The sequence below is a fragment of the Lemur catta genome, chromosome 9, assembly GCF_020740605.2.
Source record: "Lemur catta isolate mLemCat1 chromosome 9, mLemCat1.pri, whole genome shotgun sequence".
NCBI lineage: Eukaryota > Metazoa > Chordata > Mammalia > Primates > Lemuridae > Lemur > Lemur catta.
In genome coordinates, this window is record NC_059136.1 from 30,453,139 (window position 1) to 30,468,650 (window position 15,512).

Sequence of the window (15,512 nt, forward strand, 5' to 3'; positions counted from 1 at the left end):
TCTGACAGGGGGTGCTAGTGTCTTAAGGAAGAAGTGCATTTGTCCAGTTCTCACAGAGGTGCCTTATGGGCTAGCAGCAGAATTAAATGTGAGAAAGAGTGTGAAAGCACCTGGTACTGGGGATATATTTATCTCCTCTCTCTTGAAAGCTGGGCTTGAGTCCAGAAGCGGTGCCGGCAGGCTGTGTGTGTGGGGTGCAGAGTGGGGATGTGGGACCTTACAGGAGAGAGCTGGGGTTGGGAGTCAGGCTTTCCCAAGCTCACGTCCAGCTGCCCAGCACTTAGACTGTGCTGAACCTGCATTGCCTCATCGCCTCCATCAGATATGGAGATATTCAGGTATTACTGAATGTCATCGATTCAAGCACTAATGCTTTGACATCTCTAAAATCGGGAGGCGTCTTACAATTGGTGTGATAAGAAACCATTGTGTCTTAGTATATTTGGCAGTGTTTTTATAATTTTTTTAGTGGTATGTAAAATATTAGTGCTTCTCAAAATATAAGTTTTCTTAGATTTGAGGAAATGCAATAGTAAAACCTATTTCATAGGATTGCTGTGAAGATTAGATATGCCTGGCATGAGCCTCTGGTGGTGCCCTCATGGTGAAGGTTTGATTAATTTAAGCTTCCTTCTCCTCTACATCCTCCTCTTTCAATCCCATTGTTTTGGTTACAGCAAGTTTTCACTAAGTCTGATGATGATAACGATGTTGATGACATGGCTATCCACGGCTGGTTGAAAGTTCTGCAAGATAAGCTAAAGGGAAGGAAAATATTTTGTCCTAACCTAAGTCTGTTTTCCTAAACATAAAGGGAAAAGTTATTTTAAATTGTTCTAAGCTGCACAATATGAGAATTTATTCATTATACAGACTGTGACAGCAGTCCATCTTTATGTTGTTAAAAATATTTCCACTCCTATTGGACGCTGCTGGCCCTTATGAATTTAATAACCTGTGGGTAAGTGAAAAACGAGAAAACAAAAATATAACTCAGAAAGAATTTTCCACCCTCATTCCTCTTCTCATAAGTTAGATTATTTAATGGGATCTTAGCTTTGGCTGTTGAACTCTCTTTAAAGTTAATAAATCCAAGTAAAAGATAGTTACAAAGCAGAGAGGATGATTTATACTAATCAAGGAGAAGAAATAGGAGATTTGTGAACCACAGCTTTTAAATAGAGTAATTTAATAGTCTAGTCATGTAGCATTTTGTCTTCTTGTGGTTATTGATAAATGTTTAATCATTTTGTAATCATCAGTTTGTCTAACACTTACTGAGTGGCTGCTGTGTTCCTAGCAGCATCATTGCCAAAGGGATGGTGGCACTAGGCTGGTGGGGCTCTTGCCACAGGTAATGAGTGCAGGTAGTATGGAAGGTACTGGGCAAGGGTGTGGGGACCACAGCCAGCCCTTCAGACCCTGAATCTCCCGCCATCACCTGGAGCCGTGTATACCAACTGGGCTGTGTCCTGGCTGTGCCTCTGCGAGCCGTCTCACTCCACCTTTCTGAGCTTTACATGCTGCACAGGGTGGTTGGGATTGAATGGGATGATGGATAAGCCACCTAGCAGCATACACAATCTTCTCAAATTTAGCTTCCTTTCTGGAGGATCCAGACTAGTTTTGTTTGCCATGGTATTTTTTTTAACTGTGTATTTTGACATAATTATAGATTCACAGGAAGCTGTAAAAATAATACACAAGTCTCATGTACCCTTTACCCAGTTTACCTAATGGTTACCTTTTTAAAATTTTGGTAAAATATACATAACATAAAATTTATCATTTTAGCCATTTTTAGGAATAGAGTTTAGTGGCCTTAGGTGCATTCACATTGTTATGTAGCCATCACCACCATCCACCTCCAGAACTTTTTCATTTTCCCAACTCGATGGTTACATCTTATATCACTAACTGTTAACCAACATCAAAATCAAGAAATCCATGCTGGTACAATGTGTGTATAGTTTGAATCTATTTTTGTCATGTGTGTAGATTTGTGTAATTACTCCTGCAGTTAAGATGTAGCACTGTTTGTTGACATTTGAGCAGTTTGAGTGAAGTGTAGAAACCTTCTCACCCTTTTCATCCCTCTACGTACCCTCATTTGTAGTATGATTTTCATAAATGTTTCTTCTGTATACATTGGAACCACGTCACACACATGTGTACTTTTTGCTTCAACCATCAAACATAATTTAGAGAACTCAAGAGTGCCACTTCTTGGCCTTTTGGCTAAGATCATGTGAAAACTCAGGAAAGTCTGTTTTGTTAACCCGTATTTTTATGCTTTCTTTTGCTGTTCCAAGATTTGTTTTCTCATTTTCTTTCTGTTTAGAGAACTTCCTTTAGCCTTTCTTTTAGGTTAAGTTTGCTGACAACAAATTCTTAGTTTCCCCTCCTCTGAGAATGTTCTAATTTCCCCTTCATTTCTGAAGGCCATTATCACTGGATATGGGATTCTAGGTGGACGTTCTTTTCCTTCAGCATTTGACAATGTCGTGCCACTTCCTTCTGGCTCCCCTTGTGTCTGATGAGAAATCTGTTGTCAGTCACATAATTTTCCTGTCAAGCATATTGTTTTTTCTTCCTACTTGCAAATTTTTTCTTTATCTTTAGTTTCCAGAAGTTATGATGTGTCTTGGCATGGATATCTTCTGGTTTGTCCTGCTTGCAATTTGCTTAGCTTTTTCAATTTGTGGGTTTTTTATCTTTTGCCAAATTTGGGAAATTTTTAGCCGTTATTTCTTTGAGTGCTTTTCCAGTCCCACTCTCTTTCTCCTCTTCTGGGACTCTGATGACACACATGTTGGATCTTTTGTTATAGTCCCACAGGTCCCTGAGGCGCTGTTTATTTTTTTCTGTTTTCTGTTATTCAGATTATGTGCTTTCTATTGTTCTGTCTTCAAGATCACTGATTCTTTTGTCTTTCTCATTTTGCCTTGAGCCCATTTATTGAAGCTGTTTTTGTCATTGTGTTTTTCTGTTCTAAAATTTCCATTTTGGTTTTCTTTATGTCTTCTGTTTCTTTGTTGAGACATTCTGTTTTTTTTTTTCATTTGTTTTAGGCAGGTTTATTCTTGTTCATTAAAGCACTTTCGTGATGTCTACTTGAGTCCTTGCCAGATCATGCTGATGTCTATGTTGATTGTCCTTTCTCATTACAGTTGAGATTTTCCTGGTTCTTGGAAAATCATGAGAAATGTTTTTTTTATTGACCCCTGGGTATTTTAGGTATTATGTTATGAGTGTGGATCTTATTTAAATCTTCTGTTGTAGCAGGCTCCATCTGATACTGCTCTGGCAGGGAAAGGGGGGTGCCACCTTGTTACTGCTGGTGGGGGTAGAAGTCCAAGTTCCCCACTCGGCTCTGTGGACACCTGGGGGAAGCTGCGCCTCATGACTGCTGGGTGGGGTGGGAACTCAGGCTCCCCACTGGGCTTCTGCTGCTGATACCAAACCTGGCTAGGAGGGGTGGGGTGCCTCATTACTACATCCACATGGCTTCAGTGACACTTCAGTGGGGAGGTCACAGCTTCACTATTTCTGGATGCTGGTGAGTGCTGGCTCTGCACTAGGCCTTCTGTGACACCAGCCCAGCCGGGGGTGGGAGGGCTGCTCTGTGAACTGCTGGGTGGGGTGCCAGTCCTGGTTTCACTCACCTTTGCTGGTGGGATGGGGCTGCTGTGCTTTCTGAGGTGTTTGGCTGTTGCAGGGTGGATGTTGTCTAAGAGATTTCTGTCTTGCTAGGCTGCCCTTTCCTGGTCCTCTGGCTAGAGACAGGCTTTCCTTGGAGCCGTTTTTGCCTCTGCCTGTTGGTGCTTCCAGATTGCTGGCTGTTTCAGCTCTCCATCTGGGTGCTAGGAGGCAAAAAGACAACCCAGGCACTTCGCCACTGTGTTGTTCCTTGGGTCCTGAGGTTGTCTGTCTTCTCTCTAATTTTCAGTCTTTTATGTTTGTCTTATCTATAACATCCAGGTTTTCTTAAGCTGTAGTTAGCAGGAGGAATAGAGAAAAGTTCATCCACTCCGTCTTTCTGGAACTTGCTCCCTGCCTCCCCGCCGCCATCCTCTATGGCCGTCTGGTTCTACTCACGGCTGCCCACCCAAAGCTGTGGCGTTTGTGATCCGTGCCTTGGGCTGCGCTTCCTGCCCTGCCTTTTCTTGCCTCTAGCCAGCCCTTAACTTTTGGTTTTCATTGTAGTCAGCTTTCCTTTGGATAAAAAATGTTTTAGGGTGTGGCTGGGAGTCTGTGCCTCTGAGTAGGCGCTGACAGCTGTATCCTTCTGCATCCTGCTCTCGGGTGGCTGATCTGGTCTCCTGTAGACAAGTGGGCTCTAAGCTAGGAAAACGTCGTCCTCTCAGTGCTTGGAAGCAGAGAGTTTGGGATGTAGAAATCAGGTCACACTTGGCATTTTCCCGTCCTCAGACCCTAAAGTGCCTCCCGGGGAGTCTGAGCCACTTGTTTGGGTCACTGCAGCCGTTTGGACCTAGGCCGGGAGGGCCACAGGTGCTGTTGTGCCAGGCTGCCGCCGCCAGCTCCTTATGATGTGTGTCTGACAGATTCAGTGACAGGCCACAGGTACGACGCCAGTCGGAGGCTGAGGCCAGAAATGCTGACTCTCGGACCCAGGCAGTTTCCACAAGATCTTTAGATGCTGATGCTGTTTCTAACATCGTCTCTGTAAGGAAACACGGTTTAGGTTTTTACTTGGGGCCCCGAGCCTGGCCACGTCAGTGACACCATGTACTTCCTCTGCCGCCCTCCGTGCCGGGCTCAGCCCGCAGGAGGTGGAGGGCGCTGGGGGCCCCCCGAGGGGAGGGGTTTGCACAGGTTTCCATGCTGTCAAGGCGGTATTTCTCCCGTCTCTCCCGTCATCCGTGATGCGCAGCAAAAGGTCTAGAAGGTTCACGCACAACAAGCTGCTCAGCGAGGCTCTCTTTCCCAGAGGGGTGATGGGGGCTGACTGTAGTCAATACGCTTCTATATTATATGACCGTCTTACCATAAGCACTGTTTTACAATATGTACTCGTGTGTAACTTTTGTAATAAATAGCAATGGTAATATTAACTGGGAGACCCCAAGGTGCTTGAACCCTGTCTTGTTCCGGCCTCCCGCCCCCGAGACTCATGGCAGTGGGCTTGAGAGGACAACAGCGGAAGGAAAGGGGTGCTCTGGCTTGTGTGCTGGGTGCCGGGGCGTCCCGTGAGCTGGCTGAGCCTCTGACTCCACCTCGAGGCTGGACTGACCCTCCTCGTCCCTTTACTCAAGGGATTGAGACTAGGGGAGGGGTCCTCAGAGGGGCCAGCTCTAGCTGACCATGTCTGCTGCCCATGTCTGTGCCCTGTCAATTCCCAGGGACCCTCCCAGAGTCCAAGGGGCCCAGTCACCCTCCTGGGGACCTATGGACCCATATTCTAGTCTAGTTCATGGCCACCTTCCGGGAGGAGTGGGGTCAGAAGACCTAGTTTGCCCTGCGGCCCCCAGAGCAGGCAGGGAGGTCAGAGGTCACAGACAGACCTGGCTGTTTCTGACTGGGAATGTTTGCAAATCAGAGGTCAGAAGTGAGGACTTCCTTACACAGTTATTTTAAGGCTTTCCTTTTTTAGTAGTACAGAGTAGCTGGTTAAAAACTGATAACTATTTCATAGGAGTTGAATGCTCAAACCCTAAACTTCTGTGATTTTCCTTGTGCTGAATACGTCATTTTCCCTTTGAATTCCTCTGATAAGAATAAGTACACAGTAATTGGGTCTAAAAATGCATCCAAATTATAGCATCTTCATCAAAATTAGCTGACAACATAATTATGATTTTATTTCAGGGTATAAAATACATTTTTTCATATTAGTCCACTATAAAAATTGAAAGAGCCTCCTTTATTATTATTTTGGCAGATAATATTCTTACCCTCTGGGGGATGCAGCCTGATCTGGCACTGTCTCTGTGTGCTTTGCCGTTTGTTCCCCGCTTTATGGACATCTCCAGACTGTGCACAGTCACCCCCACATCTGAGGCCTGGGAGGCACCCACGGATCATGTAGAAGAGGGTGCATCTTGCACGCTGCTCTGGGCTTCTGGAATAGACTGTTTTTAAATACAGGATTGCAATGTTAGTAGCAAAACAGAGCCCACCCACTCGCATGGCTTTTTTCTGGTCCTGTTGGCTTTGTGTGGCTGTGTGCTCCTTACCAGCGCCGACCCTGGGCCTGGGTCAGGGAAATGTGGGTTCTGCCTGGGCACGGCACTTCCCTGGCAGTGAGGCAGAGGGAGGTGAGCCTTCCTGAACCTCAGTCCTGCACCTGTAGACTGGGGTGCACGGAGCCTGCTGGCAGAGAGGTGGGAGGATTGAATAAGGTAATGGTGGTGGTGGGGGCTGGAGCCCATGCCTGGTGCACTCTGGAGTCTGAGAGCCCTTCCTGTGTCCAGGACCTGGCTGCCTTTTAAGATCCATTCAAGTGCTTCTTCCCAGAACCTTCCAACCTTAGCCAAGGCTCTCTCTGTTCCTGCAGTCCCAGTCCTTATTGTTTGCAGCATGTGTTTTGGCTCACACATTTGTTAAACACCTTTCATGTGCCAGGTCGGGGGATGTGGCCTTGAATAAGACACTGTCCTTGCCTGAGCAGCTTGCAGCTGAGCCTCCAGAACTGTGTTATGTTTGCTGTGCTCTCCTTTTCCTTGCTTTTTATTTTTCCTTTGAGATGGGGTCTTGCAATGTTGCCCGGGCTGGCCTTGAATTCCTGGCTAAGCTATCCTCTCACCTTAGCCTCACAAGTACGTGCCTAGCTTCTATTACTTTGCTTGTTAGAAGGTCTAGCAGTCTTTCTGATTTTTTAAAAGTTATTTAAACTCATTGTAGAAAATACAAGTGATTAAAATAAAAAGTTTCACAGGCAAGATTTTGGTGTGTTTCCTTAGAGCCTGGCTGGCTCTGCTTCCTTCCATCCGTTTGTAAATAATGTCTGTCAATTAATAACAAAATAGTGTTTATACCCAATAGCTGTGTCTTCCATTCTCTACAGTGTACTGTTCATTATGAGCATTTCCCTGTGCAATTCACGATTCTTTGAGGGCATGATTTTCAGCGGCTGTGTTCTGATTTGTTTCGTGGGTGTGTCGTGAGCTGTCCACTGCTGAGCACTTAGGTTGTTTCCGGGAACTTGCTGTCACAAATACTTCTGCATTGAGTATCTTAGTGTACAATCTTTGTTCTCGTTTTGCAGGATCATGAAGGCAGGATCTCAAGAAGTGGAACCGCTGGTCCACAGTTGCGACAGGGCGCCTTCGGGGTTCTTGGCGCTTTGCTGAGGGCAGTATTGGTTCATGAGCGCCACGCCCCACCACACTCGCGTGTGTCTGTGTCGCAGAACAACTCTGTGGGGAGAAGGGTTCTTGGGCGCAGGGCTTGTCCTGGAAGCCAGGCTCCCTGGAAGCCCTGAGCAGGCCTCTGTGGGCGCATTGCCTGAGGGGGGCTGCCCTGCGGGCTGAGAGTTGTGGAGGCTCAGAGACACCTGGCTGCCTCCTCCTGGGCCTTTTTACACCCTCTCTGAATGCGCCTGCCACCCTGCTGGTCTCTTGCTGGAAGGCCTGGAAACCTTTTAGCCAGTAAAAGTCATTTGTTCCAGCATAGCAAGTGCTTGGAGGTGGTGTCTGTTACCTAGTGGCCACAGGACCCTTTTTCTTTTTTGAGACAGGGTCTCCATTTGGAGCTAGGCTGGGGTGCAGTGTCATCATCAGAGCTCACTGTAACCTCAAACTCCTGGGCTCAAGCAATCCTCCCTCCTCAACCTCCTGAGTAGCTGGGACTATAGGCGCACACCACCATGCCCAGCTGATTTTTAAATTTTTTGTAGAGATGGGGTCTTATTGTGTTGCCCAGGCTGGTCTTGAACTCCTGTCCTCAAATGATAATCCTGCTCTGGCTTCCCAAAGTGCTGGCATTACAGGCGTGAGCCCCTGAGCCCAGCAGGACCCTTCCTTTGGGTAGTGCAGACCTGAGGAGGCTGCCTGCTTTCTTAAAATCACCACCTTGATCTAAGCCCTTTAGTGTGACTCTCGGGCCACTTTATGGATCTCTCATCCCTGAGGTTCCCAGTCTCTCCATCGTTGCTGTACTCTGTGCTTTGCTTCTCATGCTTGCCATGTTTTTTGGGAGCAGCCTCTCGTTCCCACCCTCTCAGAGGGCTGTCTCTGCCACTTAGGATTGGGTCCTTCACTTGCTGCCTGCTGTGGTCTGAATGTTCCCCCCACCAAATTCCTGTGTTGAAACCTGCCCCCAATGCGATGGTGTGAGGAGGTCATCAGGTCATGGGGTGGAGCCCTGGTGAGTGGGATTAGTGCCCTTATAGATGAGGCCCCCAGAGAGCCGTCTTCCCCTTCCACCGTGTGACACAGCGACGAGGCACCGTCCGTGAAGCAGGAACCAACCCCCGCCAGAGAATGAATCTCCCAGTGCCTTGATCTTAGGCTTCCCAGCCTCCAGAACTGTGAGAAATAAAGTTCTGTTGTTTATACCCCCCTAGTTATAGTATTTTGTTATAGCAGCCCAGACGGACTGAGACAGTGCCCTTTAAGTGGATTCAGCTTCTTGATGCTTTTCAGCTTCAGCCTGGTACCCCCTCTGGGGAGCCAGCCCCATTGCTCTGCCCCAGTGTGCCCCGAGCCCCATCCTGTGTTGCCTGCTGCTGGTAGGCACCTCCGCTCAGGTGCCTTGCCCGGACCGCTGGATCCAGACCAGTCCTTGCTCCCACCAGCGGACATCTGCCTCCCTCTCTCTCTGTTGCCCTCCTTTGGGCCTGACTCCTTCTCTGCAGATCTGCGTCTGGGGCCTCCTCTCCGCTCTCGTGCCTGGGCAGGCACTTTAATTTCAGTCTCACCCCCCATACCAGTACAGTCCTTTGTGCTTCATCCCCTCACTCAGCCCTGGCCACTTGCTGACTTCCAGGTGCACCAAGGTGACCGAGGCTGGCCGGCTGCCACTTCCGTGGACCTCACATTGTAGGGGAACAGTGTTACAGGTCTTTGCAGGGTCTGGGGGCAGGCACGCAGGGAGCTGATGCCGCTCGGTTGTGCAGGGCCTCCCCCACTAGACCAGCCTTTCAAACACGGCTTCCCCAAGCCTTTGCTCCGCTCGCAGACGTCTGGCTCTCTCAGGAACTGCCAGTTCCCGCTCAGATGACTGTGCTGGGCCTTCAGAGCTGTCCCTATGGGCACAGGTCCCTGTGCTGTCAGCAGATCCACTGATTCACCTCGCTCTTGCCTCCTTGTTTCCTTCCTCTCTGTGTCTGCCCTCCCATCTTCTTGGAGCATCCCTGTCCTGTGGCACTGAGCTCTGGTCATCCCTTGGCTGAGAAGCCTCTCCTGCCTATGGCAGCCTTTCTGGGTCAGGGTCCATGCCACTGTGCCCTGCCTCTTGGTCTGCGTTGCACAGATGAGCCATCAGTTATGTGCAAGTCATCCTAGGCCCATGCGTGTGACTCTGCCTCCACCCTGAGACCCCCAGGCCCAGTCCCCCTGCCTAAGAGAGCTGGACATGCAGATGCGTGCTGATAACAGATGGCCAAGGCCAGGTGCCACCCTGGGGTGCTCAGGCCTTCAGGCTGTGTGGAGCAGCTGGGAGGTAGTTTATTTCCAGCCGTCTCCAATACTTTATCACACACAGATGCAGAAGTAATTTTATTTAATCTCCAGACTATGCTTGGTGTGCCTTTGAACTAGGAGACCCCTCATAATAACTCTGGTCCTCAGAAGTTCCGCTCTGCTAAATGTCACAGAATTCCCATTTTTCTGGGAGCATCCTAGGAACCAAGAATACTTACGGGTCAGTTGAGAAATAATTTTAGTAAAAATTGTAAGCTGGGATTGTTCTGTGACGTGTCTGTCTGGTGAGATGGTGGCCTCCTCTGTGGTCAGGCCTGGGCCTTGTGCCCCATTCTTCTCTGTCCCCAGTGCCCGGAGTGGGCCCGCCTATGGTCACTGCTCAAGTGATGCGGAAATGAACAGGTGTGAAGTTGATACATGATTTGGGGTTTATCCTCTTCTTCATAATGAGTGTCATTTCAGATGTGACCAGGTGTAGAGTCCTAAGTATTTCAGCTGTAACTTGGTGTAACTCAGCTCGTGGTCTGCAGCCAGACAGACCTTGTGTCAGACGCAGGTATTAATGGTAGAGGGTCCAGCCCTGCTCCCGCCACCCTGACTCGAGCAAGGTGCATTTCCTCTCTCAGCCGCAGTTTCCTCACTGTGGACTGGGAATTACAGACTTTTTGCCTAAATCATTGGGTTGTTGTAGGATCAGCAGGAAGCATGTTGAAAATGACACAGCTTCATATAAAGAAAACAGTCTTACTGAAATCTCTTCTTGGTTTGGAAGCATTTTGGGTTCCTTAGGAATAAAACATTTCTTAAAACAAATATCGACTGGCAGTATTCATGAGACATTTTCATTGATGAAGCAGTGTTCTGCTTTGTTAAATTTCGATTTCCTGTGTTGTTTGGTAGGAAAGAATTCTCTTAGGTCATTATCTTCCCTACTTGTTCATGGCGAAAGCCTTTCTGTAGCTCCAGAGGGGCTCACTCCTGTGGCCGCAGTGCCTTGCAGGGCTTCTGCCCTCACCCCGAGATGCTGTGCTGGCCTGGCGCCTTCCTTCCTCATTTCCCCTTCCTGCTAGGGGAGTTTTGCTATAAGAGAAGGAGAGAAATGGGGTGGGGAGAAGAGAGGTTTTTGTTTTAAGATGGGAGAATAAGAGTGTGTTTGCAGGCCGATGGGAGAGATCCAGTAGGGAGGGAAAAAGCCAAAATCACTGGAACAGTGTTGTTGAGGGGGTGGGAGGGAGTGACTTCTGCACACACAAGCCTTTGTGTGCCCTTTGTCCAGCAACCTTCGCAGGGGGAGATGTGAGATCAGTCTTCCCAGGTGCAAGCAATAAGGGGTGCATTGCCCCCCGCTTTTTTTTTTTTTTTAGATACAAGGTCTAGTTTTGTTGCCCAGGCTGGAGTGCAGTGGCGTGATCATAGCTCACTGCAGCCTGAGATCAAGGGGTCCCACCACCTCAGCCTCCTGAACAGTTGGGACTACAGGTGTGCACCATCCTGCCAGGCTAATGTTTTAAAAAATTTTTTGTGGAGGTGAGGTGTCACTATGTTGCCCAGGCTGGTCTCAAACTCCTGGCCTCAAGTGATTCTCCTGCCTCAGCCTTCCAAAGTGCTGGGATTACAGGCATGGACCACCATGCCTGGCCTAATATTTTGTATAATTGTTTTATTAGATTCAAAAATGAGTGTTCTTTTTCTCTCATTATGTCTTCTTGCCTAGTCTGGGATGAACATAATGAACTGTTAGTAAATGTTTGTGAATGATGATAATGCATTAAATAGGAATTAAGTGGCTTAAAAAAAAGCAACAGATTCCCATCCTTTCATTGAAAGGTGTCTTGGCTCTTGAGAAATGCTATTTTGGTCAATTTTTCCTTGTAGCTGATTTGAGAGCATCTAGCAAGCATACTTAATTGCTGTCAGTTCAGTTCATTCATTTGAGGAGTAGGATATAATTTTTTAAGTTGCATATTCATTTTTTTCATGGCTGTACCTATATTGGAATCTGGGCTGTTGAGTAGATTTGGGTAACCGAAAAGTCCATGTTAGATACTATCCAGAAGGACGGAGGTTTTGAAATACTGAAGAAAGAACTTTCTGGCAACTGGAGCCCCCTGAAGTTGGAAGTGCGCTGCCTGGCGTGGAGGTGTCCACCAGAGAGACACAATCTGGTAGAGCCTGGTGATTGCTCAAAGGGGCGGCCTTCAGTGTGTTCTTTGCAATTGGAAGTAATAACTGTTTGTGTGGAGGTGAAATTAACATATTTTTCTTTTTATTTCTTACAGAAAACACGCCCATCTTCATGTGTAAATGTTGTAACCTTTTCTCACCAAACCAGTCGGAACTCCTCTCCCACGTTTCTGAGAAACACATGGACGAAGGGGTTAATGTTGATGAGATCATTATTCCCCTTAGGCCTCTGAGCACTCCTGAACCCCCCAACCCAAGCAAAACTGGAGATGGTAAGGGGGAGGGGCGGGGCAGGGTGCCTGTTGATGTCGATTTGCCAGCTCTCTGTTCCGTGAGCATAGCAGAAACCTAGAAATTCCACATCTCTGACCCAGAAATAACAATAATTGTCCAATTGTAGATCTGCTCAGACAAGATGTGTCTCTGAATTCCCCATATTGGCCCCCGTAGGGTACTCTTCCAGTGCCTGGTTGGTAGATGAATGAATGAATGAATGAATGAAAGGAGGTGGCAGTATACAACAGTGTGAAAAGCATGAGCTTGTTGTCAGACAAGTGTGAGTTTAATCCAGCTCCAGTACCTACTAGCTGCATTACCTGAAGCAAACCATGTTACTTCTCCAAACCTCACTTTGCTTATCTAAAAAATGAAGACCAATATGCCAGTTCCAAGGAGGTCTGTGAGGATTAAGTCAAAAAATATACCTGCAGCACCTAGGATGATGCCTGGCACACAGACGACAATAAAGGGGAGGTGTTGTTCTAACATACATGATTAAAAAATAAGTGTATATAATCTGAGAAACATTTCTGAACTGGCCGTATAAACCTGGAATAAGGATTCAAATTGCAAAGCCTTGATTCACACAGAATCCTTCAGGTTCACTGTCTGTGTGCAAAGTAAGATACATCTTGTCTGCAGCATCCAGACATCTCCCACTGATTGGTGTCAGATGCAGCAGGTGCATGGATTAGAGAAACCATCCAGGTACTGTAATTAGGTCCCCAAAGACAAAGAAAATATTATATATAGTACAGGAGGAACAGTTGCAAAAATCCCCCACAAAACTTTTTTTATATGATGAGGGACATCAGCCAGTCTCCTGTGCAGAAGCCCAGTATACAGCAGTAAATGTCCCATTGTAGGATTCATTAGCCACACTAATAATGCAGTTGTCCTTTCCTGGGAATATTCAGACTGGCATTTCTAAACAGGCTGGCTATTAATCATCTGTCGGACACCGTTAACAAGGAGAGATTCCAGACAAAAACTGTTTCGGTTAACAAGTCCCTCTGGCCATTCCCAGGGTGCTTGGAGAAATATACCTGACAGAGAATTAAGTTGTTGGGAAGTCAGGAAGTTCTGCTAGTTACTGTTCATGGCATAAAGTGAAAAACTAAGAAAATCCAGCACCTGAAGCTAGTACTGGCCAATAAGGAAGAGTGATTAGTGTTTGTATCATTGTCACCATCACCTAATACTCGTGATGTGTCCATGGCGAGCCTCAGCCCCTCATGGGCCTTGTGAGTAGACTTGGCCTCTCTGCATTTAGAGAAAGCAGGATCGAGAGGGAGAGTTACGTGTAACCCCATCTCAACCCACAGCATGCATTTAGTACTCTTTGCTTAGGGGCAAGGAGAGACGAGGAAAGTTTATGTGGGCACTAAGGGTCAGAATCTGCCTACTGCTGGGGGCCTCACAGCTCGGCACCCTCCCTCTGCCTGCCCAGCCTGGGACTGAGGTGGCCTCTGCACCCTGACCCCAGAGGAGATGCTTCCTGACATGCACAATGCCCACGGCCACCTCCTTTCTGTGAAGGTGCCTTGGCTTTCTGAAGACTGTAGCTTCGCAGACAGGGGACCAACGGTTCAGTCAAGAACTTTGAATGTGTATGTACCTGCCTCTGGATTGAACATATATGAATTCAGAAAACTGGATAATGTCTTCTGCAAACTCCTATGGCAGATAGAAGTCATGTGGATTAACATGGAAAAAATTTGAGAGTGGCACTTGCAAAGCTTTTACTTTTGTTTTTATTCAGCTTTGCTTATTAAGAGTTTCTTCTTTCTAAAATGAGATGTGAATAAGAGAAAAAAAATTTTCATTCCCTTTATAAAAAGACATGATAATGAAGTAGGTAGAATTTCACATGGAGTCATGTATGTTTTGTAAGGTACATGTTCTGACTTCCACCCTCCCCTCCTTAGCAATGTCGGACAGAGGTGGTATATCCACGCAGGAGCTCGTCCTGCACAGCTCCCCCTTCCTAGAGATCCGCCGCCCTCTTCACCTCCCCCACGACCAGCCCCCATACACATGTCTTTCCTCTCTTCACTGATCTGCAACCTGACCAAATTTGAAGGCCACCCCTCTGCCTGGGAATCCCCTGTAGGTGTCTCTACCTGGCTTACTCCTCTGTGGTCTTGGGACTCCTTTAGCTTGGGGTCACCTTGAGGTATTCTTCCCTGGCCCCAGGTGGGGCTAGAGGCCCTTTCTCTGGGCTCTCCGGACCCCACAGGTGCATCTGGGTTCCGTCCTTCCTGGTTGTGCTTTCATTCTCATTCTTTCTCTCTCTCTCTCTCTCACCTCTCCTCTCTCTCTCTCTCTCTTTCTCTCTCTATCTCTCTCCTCTCTCTCTCATCAGGGGATGCCCCGAGGAAGGGATTTGGGCTATTTCAGCTCTTAGCCTAAGGACCTGGCACAGGCCTGATGCATGGAACAGCCCCTTCTTTGTGTGTTGAATGAATGAATCACCTATTGTCATCTTTTGCTTTCTTGCTGTCCTCCCTCAATCCCACCTGTCATCCCTTGCTCAAGAAACTTCAGTGGCTCCCCTTCACCCAAACCAGAGCTCCACGAGCTTATTTGACCTGGAGACCCTTCTGACTAGCAGAAGCCCCCTGACTTCCTGTGCATTGCCTCTGGCAGCATGAATTCACAGGTGGGTTCATCCTCTTCCTTTTGGTACTGTGGGTCCCATCTGTAGCCAAACAGGTTCTCTAGACCCCTGGCTTTTTGACCCCCTCCTTGGTATTGCAGGTGAATGCATACTTGTAAAACTCCCTTAACTTCTGCAGGTGGACTTTGATGCTTCTCCTGGGCAAATACAGTGTGGGTAAACCTATCAAAGCAATTATATTTTTCCTTTATACTTTTTCCCACCAATTACAAGAGTAATGAGGTTTTTCTGTAAAAAAGTTAAAATTATAAAAATGAGAAGGTACACCTCCCTAACTGTCCCCAAAATTTATAGGAATAATATTGCATTTAAGATCTATTTTCTTAGCAAATTTCAAGAATACAATACAGTATTATTAACATCTCCTAATTCTTTTTTACTGTCTATACAGTATTTCCTTCTATGGATAAATGCATAATTTATTTAACCTTTCTTGATGACATTTATCTTCTCTCCAACTTTGTGCTATTATAAACAATGTTACAGTGAATATTGTTGTAAATATCATTGCACATTGTGTATTTATGTTGGCTATATTCCTAGAAGAATTGCTTGTGTAGAGAGTATGCTCTCTTAAAAGTTTTCTAGGTTCTATCAGAATGCTCTCTGAAAAGGTTTTACCAATTTATATTCTCACTGGGATCTAAGATCTTCCATTTTTCCATATCAACCCAAGGGCATTATCATATTTTTTAAGAGTTTTTCACCAATTTGATAGACAAAATAAGTGTATCATTTTAATTTGCATTTTGCTGGTCATTAGT

The 15,512-nt window shown here is 46.8% G+C and overlaps 1 protein-coding gene across 12 annotated transcripts in view; it reads left to right on the forward strand.

Moving 5' to 3' along the window:
* Positions 1–15,512, forward strand: part of ZFAT (zinc finger and AT-hook domain containing) — a 296,047-nt gene that overhangs the window by 123,850 nt on the left and 156,685 nt on the right. For all 12 annotated transcript variants that reach the window (XR_006737368.1, XM_045561493.1, XM_045561492.1 and 9 more), the window contains one exon: positions 11,885–12,061. Coding sequence is in view for 11 of the 12 variants with exons in the window: in XM_045561503.1 (XP_045417459.1) it covers positions 11,885–12,061 (177 nt within the window). In the remaining variant the exon portion in view is untranslated. The remainder of the gene's footprint in view (positions 1–11,884; positions 12,062–15,512) is intronic.